Source organism: Bos mutus, chromosome 5 (genome assembly GCF_027580195.1).
Source record: "Bos mutus isolate GX-2022 chromosome 5, NWIPB_WYAK_1.1, whole genome shotgun sequence".
Lineage (NCBI taxonomy): Eukaryota > Metazoa > Chordata > Mammalia > Artiodactyla > Bovidae > Bos > Bos mutus.
In genome coordinates, this window is record NC_091621.1 from 42959271 (window position 1) to 42974216 (window position 14946).

Here is a 14946-nt window from a genome sequence, read left to right on the forward strand (position 1 = left end):
GGACTGTTTGACTTGGTAAGGAGATGTGCAGTATTCCTTGATTAGTGTAACTGTTTGTCTTAAAGTTTTCTCTGAGGCACTGTAGTATAGAGGCTAAGAGCCACCTTGGTGTAGTGGCACTCTCCGGACAGCCTAGGTTCACATTCTGGCTCTGTCTTTATTAGCTATATAACCCTGGGTGGATTCAGATCAGGTCAGATCAGTTGCTCAGTCGTGTCCAACTCTTTGCGACCCCATGAATTGCAGCACGCCAGGCCTCCCTTACATTTAGGTAAAGTTTTTCTGTATCTGCAAAATGTAGATGATAAAATTTAATGTAGTTGTTATGAAGATGAATTCAGTGTTTCATAAAGGCTAACTATCCTTCCTTGTGAGAAGGGTGAAAATTTCCCAGTTTTCATTTTTATTTTTTATAAAATGCCCTAAGCTTATTCTAATAGGACTTTGAAGTTCATGCTGGATGAAATGACAGGTGTTTGTTTTGTCTTTTTTTTTTTTGGGTCACCTGTGCAGCTTGTAGGATCTTAGTTCCCTGACTAGCGATTGAACCCATCCGCCTAGCTGTGGAAGCACAGACTTGTAACTGCTGGAATTCTCTTTTTTTAAATGTACTTGTAGTTTTGTGGTCCTCTCAATACTGGAGATGTAAAAATTAAACCCAGGTGATTGATCTGCCATGAGGCAAATAAGTTTAATCATTCTATTTACTTTATTTCTGTTTTTCAGCATTTGTAGGGTTAAGTGGCATGGGATTTCTGTTTCTGATAGTAAATAGGTAAGTAAAACAAATCTATGTTTTGACCAAACATATGTGGTCAAATCTGTGTATGACCACAGAGATGGTTTTGCCATATTTATGGTGATTTTTTCCCTAACTCTTGGTTCTATTACCTTAAAACTGCTTTCTTCTGACCAGAGGGTATCATTTTGCCAAGAAATTGATGTTTCCCTTTTTCTTTTCATTTGTATCTTTCCCTGGATAGGAACTAGCATAAGATGGGTCAGTGATGAAGACTGCTTTTGGCTTATTCAGTAATGACATGTATTGCTTAGAAATAGAGGTGTTGATCTGTTAGTTTTACAAACTGACAGTTTGAATATTTTGTGGTGGTTTGTGAGTATGTGTGTGCTTATGTGCTGCATATATGTATGTTGGCAGATAGTTTCAGCATGCAATTAGATAATTTACATCCTTTAATAGATGTTTTATATAACTGTGTAGCCTCACAGGCTTATTTCTAGTTCTGTGGGAGAGATAAGGATTTTTATGGAGTTCTTTGTTAAACCTTAGTCAAAAGATGAGTCAAAGGTGTGGTTATCTAGAATTTAAATGGAAAAATAAGTCTTTGTTCTTGTTTAACTGATTTGTCAGATTCATTATTGTGTCATTTTAAAGATTATTTGTTATAGAAAGACACATCAACTTGTTTTTTTGATGGACATTGTCAGTTTCCAAATTTTCTTTATGTTGAGTAATTCTATAAAGAACATTCTTGTGTGTGAAGCTCTTAGACTAACATTTACTGTGGTAGCTCATATGGTGAATGTTTTAAAAGTTTTTCACATCAGTATTGACAGAATGCTTTACATAGGTGTTGCAGATATATATTTTTTTAAACTGTGATGCATGGCATGCAGGATCCCCAACCAGGATCAAACTTGCACTTCTGCAGTGGAAGCACACAGGCCTAACCAGTGGACCACCAGGGAGTTCCCTAAAATTCACATTTTGTGATGATTATTCCCGCTTATTTTAGTACACCTTCCGTGTTTGGCAGATCTTTTACTAGTTTGCAGTTAATAGTAACCTTCCAGACCTTTTCTGTTTTTACATACTAATATGCTTATCTGTACAATGATTTTATGTGTTTGTTAATATAAATTTAAAAATGCTTATTGTTTTGCAACTTGAATTTTTTCTTATAGTATTCTGTGTTATGAAATATATTGCGTTTTATTTAACCATTTGTCTAGAAAACCACCATTTAGGTGGTTTTCAGTCTTTCACTAATGGGATCAGTGTTGCAATATACATTCTTATATATGTCTTCTTGTGTACATTAATGGCTTTTTGAGTGTACTGTTAAACTAGGCTGGTGAAAAATATAAATATGCCCAGGTGTACTGCCATCTATATGCCATAGACCTCACACTTTGGTTATTCTTGGCACCATTAGCAAGGGAAACATCAGATTTATGGGTAGTATATTGCTGAAAGGCATCTAGTTAATTATTTTGAGTGATTATTAAATGCTTAATGAACTAGTACATCTCATCAGTAAGTAAAAGGTAAGTTTTTAAAATCATAGTTCCCCAATATTGTGTATTTGTTTATAAATAAGTATATATGGGACAATATATTAATATCTTATATGTTAAATATTAGTCTTAATCTCTCTGTCATATTTGGGGTCTCCCAGTTCTTGAATAGCTTTCCATATTTGCAGAAAGGCCTACATAATGAGTTAGGCCTCTCCAGTGAATGTACTAGTCAAAACTCAAATTCCAGGATTCCCTTATACCTAGATGGATGCAGGCATGTTACTAAGAGCTGCTAGTCAGACCACACCTACAGGTGTCTTCTACTTGAAAAAATATATAGTGCAGGGAAATGAGGGTTCTATTCTTAACTTCCATTTTGTAGTCAGGAGTGGCAGTAGAGGTGGGCAGCTTTAAGTAGAGTTAATAGTTGCAAGGTTGAGTTCCTGATGGAGAAGTAACATTGGTATTGGTAATAATAAAAGTTGTAATGGATTTGACTTTTGGCATTTACCACTTGGTGGTGGCATGGATAGTGATTTCCTCATCAAGCCACTTCAGCAACATTGAGTGAGATTACCTTTGCATCTAATTTTTCAGCCTTTCCAATGACAGTGACACTACCTTTTATTTACTTTGCTGTCTAATTTATCCAGAGTGGATTCTGAATACTAATAAGCATGCACTGTTCGCATTATGCATAGGGGCAAATGTAAAGATGACTTGCTTTCTAAAATTGCTACCTAAAGAAAAATAAAAATGAAATTGCTACCTAGAGGTGTATTTTGTTTGTTTTTGATATTTTTGCCACACCATTCAACTGGTGAGATCCCAGTTCCCTGACTAGGCATTGAACCTGTGCCCCTTGCAGGGGAAGCACAGAGTTCCAACTACTGGACTACCAGGGAATTAGAGATTTATCTTAGTTCCTGGGCCAGAGATTGAACCTATACTGCTTGCTGTGGAAGAAGTATTCAGTCTTAACTGTCAGGAAGGTTTCATGGAATTATTTTTAATACAGTTTTTGTTTATTTATTATTTATTTATGGCTGTGCTGGACCTTTGTTGCTGCGCGGGCTTTTCTCTAGTTGCGGTGCATTTGCTTCTCCTTGCGGTGGCTCCTCCTGTTGCAGAGCACAGACTCTAGGGCACTCAGACTTCAGTAGCTGTGGCATGTGGGCTCAGTAGTTGTGCCTCTACAGGCTCAGTAGCTGTGGCACATAGGCCTAGTTGCTCTGTGACACGTGGGATATTCCCAGATCAGGGATCGAACCAATGTCTCCTGCATTGGTAGGCGGATTCTTTACCACTGAGCCACCAGGGAAGCCCTCCATAGAGGTTTTTAAAAATTATCTGTGTACCTGTCCTGTTGGGGCTAGCTGGTGGTACTGTAAAGAAATTCATTGTTCTTTTCCCTGAGCTAATTATGATATGAAACAGCTGTCAATTAACATCTCTAGGCTAAGATGTTGCTTGGGTTATTTATATTTGGTGCTACTTCAAAGGTCCTTTTGCTCCCTTGCTAGGTTTGACATTTGTTATTGGTTTTGACGTTTATTGTGAAAGCCTTTGTCAGACGTGAAATCATAAGCCAAGAAGCACTCCAATAAAAGGCTTCTATTTTAAACAGGCATATGAGAAAAAGGAAGATTGTATCAACTCTGATTTTCTGTCACATCAGAAGGGTAAATACAGTGTCTAAACATTAATTTCTTTTTTTTGCACCTGTGTCTTTACTATTCCATTCAAATAGACAGTTGAAGGTCTGCTCTCAGCCTGGTTTATTTTAATAGCTGAAATAGTAGAGGATGACCCAGCTTCTACCTTTTTTGATTGAGCCCACTGCCTTGTTGTAAAAAACACTTAATAAACTATTACAGTGGTAACAAATTAGAAGTATGTACAAATAACAAGAGGGAAAGAGAAGTAGTGACCAAGACAAAGTTTGGTGTCCAAGGTTTGCAAAAACTATAAGGAGTTTTGGTAGCGCAGCCATTACATTTTTTAAAACAAGAAAGCTGAGATCAGTGACTGCATAATTACTAGGTGGCAGAGTAAAGTTAATTTTTGTCTGTTATACCATAGTTGACTTTTAATTGTTGGAATTCCTCTTCAATTTAGCTGTAAAGTACCAATATTAGTACTTTCTTCTTCTCTCTTTTTTTTTTTTTTTTTTAAGATTTATTTTTGGCTGTTCTGAGTCTTGGTTGCTGTACACAGGCTTTTTCTAGTTGCGGTGAATGGGGCCTGTTACTCGCTGTGGTGCCAGGGCTTCTCATCGCAGTGGCTTTGGTAGTTGCGGCTTGTAGGCTCTAGACCATGGGCTCAGTAGTTGTGGGACATGGGTTTAGTTGCCCCTTGGCTTGTGGGACCTTCCTAGACTAGGGAATGAACCCAAGTCTCTTGCATTGGCAAATGGATTCTTTACCACTAGCGCCACCTGGGAAGCTCTGAAACTTCAAACTTAATTATATCTGACCCCGTCTACCCCAAGCCTGCAGGCATGGTTGTGTTATGCTGATGTGTGTGCTCAGTTCTGTCTGACTCTGCAACCCCATGGACTGTAGCCCACTAGGCTCGTCTGTGGACTTCTCCGGGCAAGAATACTGGAGTGGGTTGCTATTTCCAGTTTGTTTGGCTGCATTGGGTCTTACCTGCGCCACACAGGATCTTTCACTGAAACACACAGCACCCTAAGGGAAAAAACAAGCTTTATCAGAGAAAAAGAAAACTGGTCAGCTTTAGTCTTGGCTCTGGCTTGGTGGAAAGAGGGGTCTTATATTAACCACAAATCCTCTTTGATGCAAGGTGGGGCTGAAATTCCCACTACTTGTTGTTCTCCAAAAACCCATATTGAAAACTTTAAGTCATGGGAACTCCCCCCGTGGTCCAGTGGCTAAGAATCCATGATCCCAATACAGGGGCCCTGGGTTTGATCCCTGGTCAGGTGACTAGCTTCCACTTGGCACAACTAAGACCCAGCACAGCCAGATAGATAGATTTTAAAGAACAATTTATGTGATACCAGATTGATAGTCTTACTGTGTGGTCATCCAACAGAAAGAAAACAAATCCTCTCCTGAAGAGCACATTTTAAACAACCTTTAAAATTCCCACAAATAAAGTTTCAAGGAAAACGAGTGTGCGGAACAAAATCATAAAACACATGTCTTAATGAACATGGTTTAGCATTAAAAAAAACAGATCTCAGCAGAAACTCAAACCCTTTGATTTTGGATATTACACGTACTGGAATGATCAGATACAGACTATATAATTAGAATGTTTAAAAGAAGGAAGCTACTGGAAATTCCCTGGTGGTCCAGTGATTAGGACTCTGAGCTTTCACTGCAACAGGCCCGGGTTCAATCTGGTTGTGGTGGGATGGCCAGAAAAAGAAGGAAGGTACTGAAAGGATTGGAGGAGAAGATGGCCACCCACTCCATCATTCTTGTCTGCAAAATTCTGTGGACAGAGGAGATAGCTACAGTTCATGGGATTGCAAAGAATTGGACACAATTGAGCAGCTGAGTGCACACACACACTGAAAGGATGGTCAGAAAACAAAACATTGATCGGATAGATTTGAGGAAAGAACCAAAAGGAACTTCTGAAATGAAAATGTAGAAGGAACTTAGAGACTTACTGTACAAGTTGAATGCATTTTAGAATCAGCTGAAGAGAGAATTGATGAACTGGCAGAAAGATCTCAAATTGCTCAGAATATAATCTCTCAGGAAGACAAAGATGTAGGAAATAAGAAAGAAAGATTGATACAAAGAGAGGTGGGATACAGGATTAGAAGGTATAGAATATTTTATCGGCATTCCAGAGGAAGTAATAGAGAAGTTGGTGGAGAGCAAATTTGAAGAGGTAAATGACTGAACATTGTGCAGAATTGATGAAAGATGCATCAGATTTCAAAGAGTTCAGTGAACTCCAAGTAGAATAATAAAGAATTCCACACTTAGGCTTATGATTGCAAAACACCATTGACAAGGGTTAAGCACCAGAGTTGAAAGAGAGATTAGGAATGACAGCTAGACTAGTGACTGAATTCTAATCCGTCATTAGTGCAAAACAGAAGGCAGTGGGGCAGTGGCTAAGACTCCATGCTCCCAATACAGCGGCCCTGGGTTCGATCCCTAGTCTTTAATGTGCAGAAGAGGAATTATGTGCCTAGAGAGATTTCTGTATACAGCAAAAGTAGAAGATAGAAATAAAGGTATTTTTTGAGAAACCACAACTGGAGAGTTTACTAAAAAAAAAAAAGTTCTGAATGATGTTCTTGGGGAAGAAGGAAAATGATCCAGAAGAAACGTCTGAAATGCAAAAAAAGAATGATGATCAAAGATAATTGGTCAAAACTTATAGAAATTTAAATAAACATTGAGTATATGTTACATACATGCAGGCACAAAGGGCACAAAATTATCTTTGATGATAATGCACTAGCAGGGAATTCCCAACTGACATTTATGCTCTGATTTGAAAAATCCTTAATGGATGTAATAAATCTTTTTTAGTTTCATATTTTTTATGACTTAGACTTAAGGCAACATTTTTTTAAAATTATTTTTTAATTGAAGAATAATTGCTTTACAGAATTTTGTTGTTTGCTGTCAGACATCAACAAGGCAACATTTTAGTGAATGCTTTGATTTTTTTTTTTTAATTTATTATTTATTTGCTCCAGGTCTTAGTTGAGGCACTTGGGATCTTTGATCCTCACTGCAGCATGTGGGGTCTTTAGTTGTGGCATGTAGAATCTAGCTCCCCAACCACGGATTAAACTCAGGCCCCTGCACTAGGAGCGCAAAGCCTTAACCACCAGAGAAGTCCTGTGAATGATTTATTAATGAAATGCTTTATGAAGGAAAAATACCCCTGACCTAGTTTTTGTAGCAGATCGTATTTCCTCCTAGCCCATGTCCACATGTTTATGTGATTTTTTACAATTGTAATAATCTGTGACTTGTAATCATTGTAGGTTAATACGGACTGCATACTTAATCTCTGTATTTCTTTAGTTGGATATGTTATTTCTCATATGATAGGATAACATGTAAGAGGGAAATATCAGTACTTACGGATTGTCTTAAGAAGTCAGTGAGTTCATAGATGTGTTCAGTATAGCACCTAGCTCAGAGAATTGCTTAACATGTTTGCTTTTGTTACTGTGGTGGAGATGTTTTTTCTCTTCCATTGTGTGAAATCACTTTCCATTTTGATATTTTTCACAATTTATCAATACAATATTTGACGTGTCATGGTTTAATAGATAGCAATTTTTTGTGATGTATTAATACCCCCCTTTAGATTTAATAAATGTGGTAGTGTATCTTTACAGCTTTGTTGAGGTGTTTCTTTTTTATTTATTTATTATTTATTTTATTTATTTTTGACTGTTCTTGAGTTTTCACTGCTGCACAGACTCTGGTTGTGGTGAGAGGAAGCTAGTCTCTAGCTGCAGGGCCCCGGCTTGCTTTGCATTGCAGTGCTTGTCTTGTTGTAGTCTCTAGCTGCAGGGCCCCGGCTTGCTTTGCATTGCAGTGCTTGTCTTGTTGTAGTCTCTAGCTGCAGGGCCCCGGCTCGCATTGCAGCGCTTGTCGTGTTGCAGAGCACTGGCCTCAGGGCTTGTGGGCTCAGTACTTGCGGCTCCCGTGCTCGAGAGCACAGGCTCAGTAGTCGTGGCCCTTGGGCTTAGTTGCTCCTCAGCGTGGGATCTTCCCAGATCAGGAGTCAAACCTGTGTCTCCTGCCTTGGCAGGCAGATTCTTTACCACTGAACCACCAGGAAAGCTCTGTGGGTTTTTTTTGACTTATCCACATGGCTTGGGGAATGTCAGTTTCCTGACCAGGGATTGAACCTGGGCCCTGGCGGTGAACGAAACGTGCCAAGTCCTAACCACTAGACTGCCAGGGGATTCCCTCTTTATAACTTTGAGTGGTTGTGTAACTCACTTTATCTAGCGAGTGTGTTTTAATTTCCTGTTTTGCTCCTTTGTTTGACTTTGAGTTATTTACATTTCTTGGCTCTTATAAATAATACTAGAATGTGGGAAGCCAAGTTGCACCATTTTATAGTCTTCAGTGTAATAATGAGTTTGAAAATTTTATGCCAAGGTAGGAATTATTTTTAAGTGCTTTGCTAATCTAATAAGCATAAAATGGTACTTTATTTTCCTATTTGTGTGCATTTGTGAGGTTTTTTTAGAATTTTATTTTCCTAGTCTTTATTTTCAGTTTTTTGTTGTTGTTTGTTGCAGTTTTGTGTTATTCTGTAATCAGCCATTCTCCTTGTGATTTGTATTTGCTTCTTTAAAGCTAATTTTCTGTGACATAAATTTACATTTATGTAAATAGTTAACTTTGAACATACCTCACAGTTATTTTGATTAATGCATTAGTGTTTGCAAAGTATTCTTTTGAGGGTAAGACAGCCAAATTACTTTTATTCAAAACAAACATGCTTCGTAAAAAAGAATATGGAGTATTTATACGTATCAATTGCTTTTCATTGTTAATATTTAGTTCTTAAAATAAGGAATTCTTTTTTTTTAAGCAGACCACCTTGGGCCTCTTTGTTTGTTTGGCTGCATTGGGTCTTAGCTGCGCCTCGCAAGATCTTTCACTGCATCGCTCAGACTCTAGTTGCGGCTTGTGGGCTCTCAAGTTGTGGCCCGAGGCTTAGTTGCCCCACGGCGTGTGGGATTCCAGTTCCCCCATCAGGGATTGAACCCCTGTCCCCTTACATTGCATGGTGGATTCTTAACCATTGGACCACCAGGGAAGTCTCTAAAATAGGGAATTCTTACCTCAATTTATAGTTGAGAAAATTGAGTTAAGAAATTTCCCCACAATCACACGATTGTTAATGTTAGAGGTGGGTTTTGCATATGTGATTCTAGAGCCTCAGCTCTTGCATGTGGTTGTCTATAGTTGTTACCTGTTTTGCTTTACTAAAGCCGCAGCCGTTCTATTAGTTAAGGGTATTTCTAGTGGATACATGGCTTCTCTACTGTATGTTTTTCATGTACAGGTTTTATTCATGAAATGAATTTTTTACTCTTTCATTGTGTTTATCAAAATTTAAGAGTTTGATTTTTCTGAGAACCATAGCCTTTATTATTTGCCATTTTGGAGGGTAGGGACATAATTGGTATTTTCAGAATTGAGTAAAAGGAGAGGAGGCAAGTATGTATTAATAAATAAATTTTCTTCTGTCAAAATGCTTAACACGAAATTAAATGTTGTTCCCATGGTAGGAAGGCTAGGCTGTCACAAACTCTTCACGGTTCTTTTCTGCCATCAGTCAGAAATTAAGCTATACTTAAAATTCCCAAATCACATTCAGTCCCTTCTGCTCCAAAGGCTAAGTGGTGAGAGGCTACTGCCCTCGTGAATGCAGGAAGAGGGTGTATTGTCTGTAGAGAATTTTTAAATAATAATAAAATTGACTAAAAGCCAGATGCTTATATACAGTTCTAAACAGCGTCAGTGGTAAAATAATGTCCACTAATTCAAGGCCCAGCCCTGTTCCCAAGATGCAAATGAACCTTGACATGGAAAAGGGCATTGTGTCTGGGCATTCTCCTTTTTTCCAGATTGGATTTCAGTTGATACGTGAAAGGAATCCAAAGAAATGTGCAAGCTGTGGAGTATAATTAAACGATGTTTCATTGGTTCATACATTCAAGTTACGTTAGCCATGTTAGTTGCAAAGTATGGAAACTCACTCAAAGTAAAAAATCAGTTTATTAGATTCAAGGGTGCAGGGGAATTTCATGGTACATAATTACAGGAAGTACAGTTAGGCCTGTCAGAAGTTGAGTCTTCTCAGCAACTCTTTCTAAGGCTCTTCAATTCTTCTATCCAGAGTTCTGCTTTGGTTGGTTATATTTTGGTGTTGGTGATACTTACAGGCTGTTTCACGCCTCTACCTAAATCGCATGAGTCAAGGTCAGTTGTAAGAACTCTTAAGTAGACAGAATTTATGACAATGTCCTGATAAATGGCTCAGTGTGTGCCAATTATTTTTTTATGAAAATCAAATCCCCAGTATCTGCAGGTCATAAAGCTTCCTTGCTGTACCTTCTGGTACTTGCCATCCACGAGAGGGGCCTGCAGTTGAGAAGACAAAAAGTAACTTTCTGAAAAAGGAGTGAATTCTATGGAGGATCATTAGTGTACTTGAGAAGGATCAGCCCTGTTGTTTGATTGAATGTGATGAGAAAAATGTATTTGTGCATCCTGCTTCCTCTCCTTCCACCTCTTGAATACTCTTGTCTCTCACCCCTCGCCCCATGATCCATTTCTACTTTGTTGTGTGTGTGTGTGAGAGAGAGAGAGAGAGAGAGATTAGGTGATGTATGCAAATGATCACTTTAGGTGGTAATATGTTAAATAATTGTTTTAGACATTAAGAATATACACTTAAGGGACAGATGGAATAATGCATTCTAATGTCAGGCAGAATGCTGGTTTTGACTTGGAAAAAAGTTTCCACTTACAGAATCATTCAGACTTGAAGGTCTCTGTCACAAGTTAGATGGCAATAAAAATTTACTCTGAAAAATTGCTCTTGATAACACAAATGGCCAAGATAATGGTGCATAGTTTTAACTATAATATTTGCAAGTAGGTTGGGGTAAAGCAGTGTATCTATATTAATAGTATTTTATGGAGATGTTTTTATTTATTGTATAGGTAGCTAAATTTTATATATAAACATTTCAAGTTCATCTGCTTAAAAGGTTTATAGTTCAAGTTGAGCCAAAAACTTTAAAATATTGTTTATTTAATCTAAATTTGTAATTTTAATTCACTAACTTTTAAAATTTACAAATGAATCCTATGATTATTTAGCAGGTGACATCTAAAGGAACTGGTTTAAATCCTAATGCCAAAGTATGGCAAGAAATACCTCCGGGAAATACTGATGCTACGCCAGTAGCTCATGGAACTGAAAGCTCTTGGCATGAAACAGCAGCTACATCAGGGTCTCTTCCTGAGGGTAAGCCCTAAACATTTCATCAGAATGCATCACAGTTTGGTTAAACATTTGACCAACCAGTTTATAGAACTTTGGGGTACGTCCTTTGATTATTTGATAAGATATATTTATAAATGTTTAACATGTAGTTTGTATACCATTCTCATTTATATCCAGTATGAATAGATTGTCATTAATTTCAGAGAGCAGCTGTATCTTTGGGTTCAGTTTTTAACCCATGTATAATATGGTATTTTTAAATTAGTTTTGATCTACCGTCATTGACAGTGCTGTTTACTCACTATTTGATCTTGGGCAGATGATTTAACCTTTCCATGCCTGTTGCCTTCATCTGTAAAACATTGGCAATAATGGTTTGGCATTGGATTTTCTGAGAATTAAGTAAATAATATATGTGAAGCTGTCATATACATAGTACTGTGTAAGTTTGGGCAATTTTTTTTAAGTTTATTTATTTATTTGGCTGCATGTGGGCTCTAGAGTGTGCAGGTTTCAGTAATTAAGGCAAGTGGGATGTGGGATCCCCTGTGGGATCTTTCTGGACCAGGGATCGAACCCATGTCCCCTGCATTGGCAGGCAGATTCTTAACCACTGGACCACCAGGGAAGTCCTTAAGCTATTTTTAATCCTTTTTTTTTTTTTTATTTTACTTTATTTGGCTGCACTGGGTCTTATTTGCCACGTACGGGATCTTTAGTTTCAGCATGTGGGATCTAGTTCGCTGACCAGGGATTGAACCTGGGCCCCCTGCATTGGGAGTGCGGAGTATTAACCACTGGACCACCAGGGAAGCTCCAGTTGTTAATCATTTTAGCTTATTTGTAATGGTCAAGCTTACGTCCTGTCAAAGACAGTTCTTACTTAAAACCATATGGACATTTTCCCAGTTGATAGAATTATTTGAGATCTTGTTACAGAAGACAAGTGCCCAGAGTACCTAAAGATAGGATTTTAAAGAATTACTATTTACTTTCAGTATGTTTTTTTTAATACAGGTAATAGAGAACTTGCAGATGATATGTGTAAGGAATATGAAGTAATGTATTCATCTTGTGAAACCACAAGAAATATTACAGGCATTGAAGAATCAACTGATGGAATGATTTTGGGGCCAGAAGATCTGAATTATCAAATATATGATGTTTCTGGTAAACTTTATGATTTTATTGGTAAAATAAGAGTGCAGTGTGCTAGTCTTTTCCCTCTTCCAGTCTGTCATTATTCTAGTAAATAGTAGCATTGATCAGTCTATTTTATTATTTCAAAAGAAGTTTATATTAATGGGATATTAAGCAATTTTTACAAGTAAAATGGTCAAATATGAATACTGTAATTTTAAAAATATGTTTATTTTAAAGATCTTATTAAAAGAAAGTGTGAAGTTAACAATGAAAGGAGAAAAACAGTCAACATAGTTAAAAGAGACCTAAATTAGTCTTTCAGAGAGTCCAAGTTCCTTGGTCTGCTAGTGGGACTTGACAGAACTTGTCAGCGCAAGCTCTGTCAATTTTCCCATCACTTTTGTCAAGGAGAAATGCATTTTAAATGGGATTAATTTTGAGATTATATATGTGTGTTGTTTGTGTATGTGTATGGGATTAATTTTGAGAAAAGGGTTGTGTTAAATCATAGTTCTGTTGTAGTTCAATTTGTGAGATAGTCGTTTTTTTCCCCCCTCCACATTCATTTGTTGGCATAGGTTAGCAGTTGCTTGGATTTAAAATGGATGAAATTTAAAGGAAACTAAAAATAGACCATAGACCCTGATTACCTACCTTTGTTTCTCTAATTTCCAAACAGTCTCTTTGGAAAATAAGTGAAATAGGGAGTAGGCATTTCCATCACTGCTTAGTTGCTGACATTTAGTTCAGTTGCTCAGTCATGTCCAACTCTTTGCTACCCCATGGACTGCAGCACACCAGGCTTCTCTGTCCATCACTAACTCCTGGAGCCTGCTCAAACTCATGTCCTTTGAGTCAGTATGCCATCCAACCATCTCATCCTCTGTTGTCCCCTTCTCCACCTGCCTTCAATCTTTCCCAGCATCAGGGTCTTTTCAGATGAGTCAGTTCTTCACATCAGGTGGACAAAATATTGGAGCTTCAACTTCAGCATCAGTCCTTCCAATGAATATTCAGGACTGATTTCCTTTACTTTTGCTAACATTAGTCAGCAAATTTGGAAAACTCAGCACTGGCCACAGGACTGGAAAAGGTCAGTTTTCATTCCAATTCCAAAGAAAGGAAATGCCAAAGAATGCTCAAACTATCCCACAATTGCACTCATCTCACACTCTAGCAAAGTAATGCTCAAAATTCTCCAAGCCAGGCTTCAACAGTACATGAACCATGAAATTCCAGATGTTCAAGCTGGATTTAGAAAAGGCAGAGGAACCAGAGATCAAATTGCCAACATCTGCTGGATCATCAAAAAAGCAATAGAGTTCCAGAAAAACATCTACTTCTGCTTTATTGACTATGCCAAAGCACTGTGTGGATCACAACAAACTGTGGAAAATTCTTGAAGAGATGGGAATACCAGACCACCTGACCTGCCTCCTGAGAAACCTGTATGCAGGTCAAGAAGCAACAGTTAGAACTGGACATGGAACAACAGACTGGTTCCAAATCGGGAAAGGAGTACGTCAAGGCTGTATATTGTTACTCTGCTTACTTAAATTATATGTTAATAAGCAGAGTACATCATGAGAAATGCTGGACTGGAGGAAGCACAAGCTGGAATTAAGATTGCCAGGAGAACTATCAATAACCTCAGATATGCAGATGACACCACCCTTATGGCAGAAAGTGAAGATCTACAGAGCCTCTTGATGAAAGTGAAAGTGGAGAGTGAAAAAGTTGGCTTAAAACTCAACATTCAGAAAACTTAAGATCATGGCATCTGGTTCCATCACTTCATGGCAAATAGATGGGTGAACAGTGGAAACAGTGACAGACTTTATTTTTCTGGGCTCCAGAATCACTGCAGGTGGTGACTGCAGCCATGAAATTAAAAGACGTTTGCTCCTTGGAAGAAAAGTTATGACCAACCTAGACAGCATATTCAAAAGCAGAGACATTACTTTGCCAACAAAGGTCCATCTAGTCAAAGCCATGGTTTTTCCAGTAGTCATGTATGGATGTGAGAGTTGGACTGTGAAGAAAGCTGAGCACCGAAGAATTGATGCTTTTGAACTGTGGTGTTGGAGAAGACTCTTGAGAGTCCCTTGGACTGCAAGGAGATCCAACCAGTTCATCCTAAAGGAGATCAGTCCTGAATATTCATTGGAAGGACTGATGCTTTAGCTGAAACTCCAATACTTTGGTCACCTGATGCGAAGAACTGACTCATCTGAAAAGACCCTGATGCTGGGAAAGATTGAAGGCAGGAGGAGAAGGGGACTACAGAGGATGCGATGGTTGGATGGCATCACTGACTCAGTGGACATGAGTTTGAGGAGGCTCTGGGAGTTGGTGATGGACAGGGAGGCCTGGTATGCTGCAGTCCATGGAGTCACAAAGAGTTGGACACGACTGAGCGACTGAACAGAACTGAACATTAGTCAAGGTCTATAACTTGACTCAAACTTTGTCCTCAGTTTGTTATAAATACCTGAATTAGATTTCTCAGGTCAGCCAGCTTGAAAGTTGATTCCTCAAGTGAAATGGGAT

The 14946-nt window shown here is 38.2% G+C and overlaps 1 protein-coding gene across 4 annotated transcripts in view; it reads left to right on the forward strand.

Annotated features, from left to right (window-relative positions):
• LARP4 (La ribonucleoprotein 4) overlaps positions 1 to 14946 on the forward strand; it is a 71652-nt gene that overhangs the window by 10805 nt on the left and 45901 nt on the right. For 2 of the 4 annotated variants that reach the window (XM_005892024.2, XM_070370764.1), the window contains exons 2-3: positions 11127 to 11274; positions 12271 to 12423. In XM_005892024.2, coding sequence (XP_005892086.1) covers positions 11127 to 11274; positions 12271 to 12423 — 301 coding nt within the window. Of the gene's footprint in view, positions 1 to 726; positions 776 to 11126; positions 11275 to 12270; positions 12424 to 14946 lie in introns of all 4 variants that reach the window. The other 2 variants (XM_070370765.1, XM_070370763.1) reach the window with 2 other exon arrangements.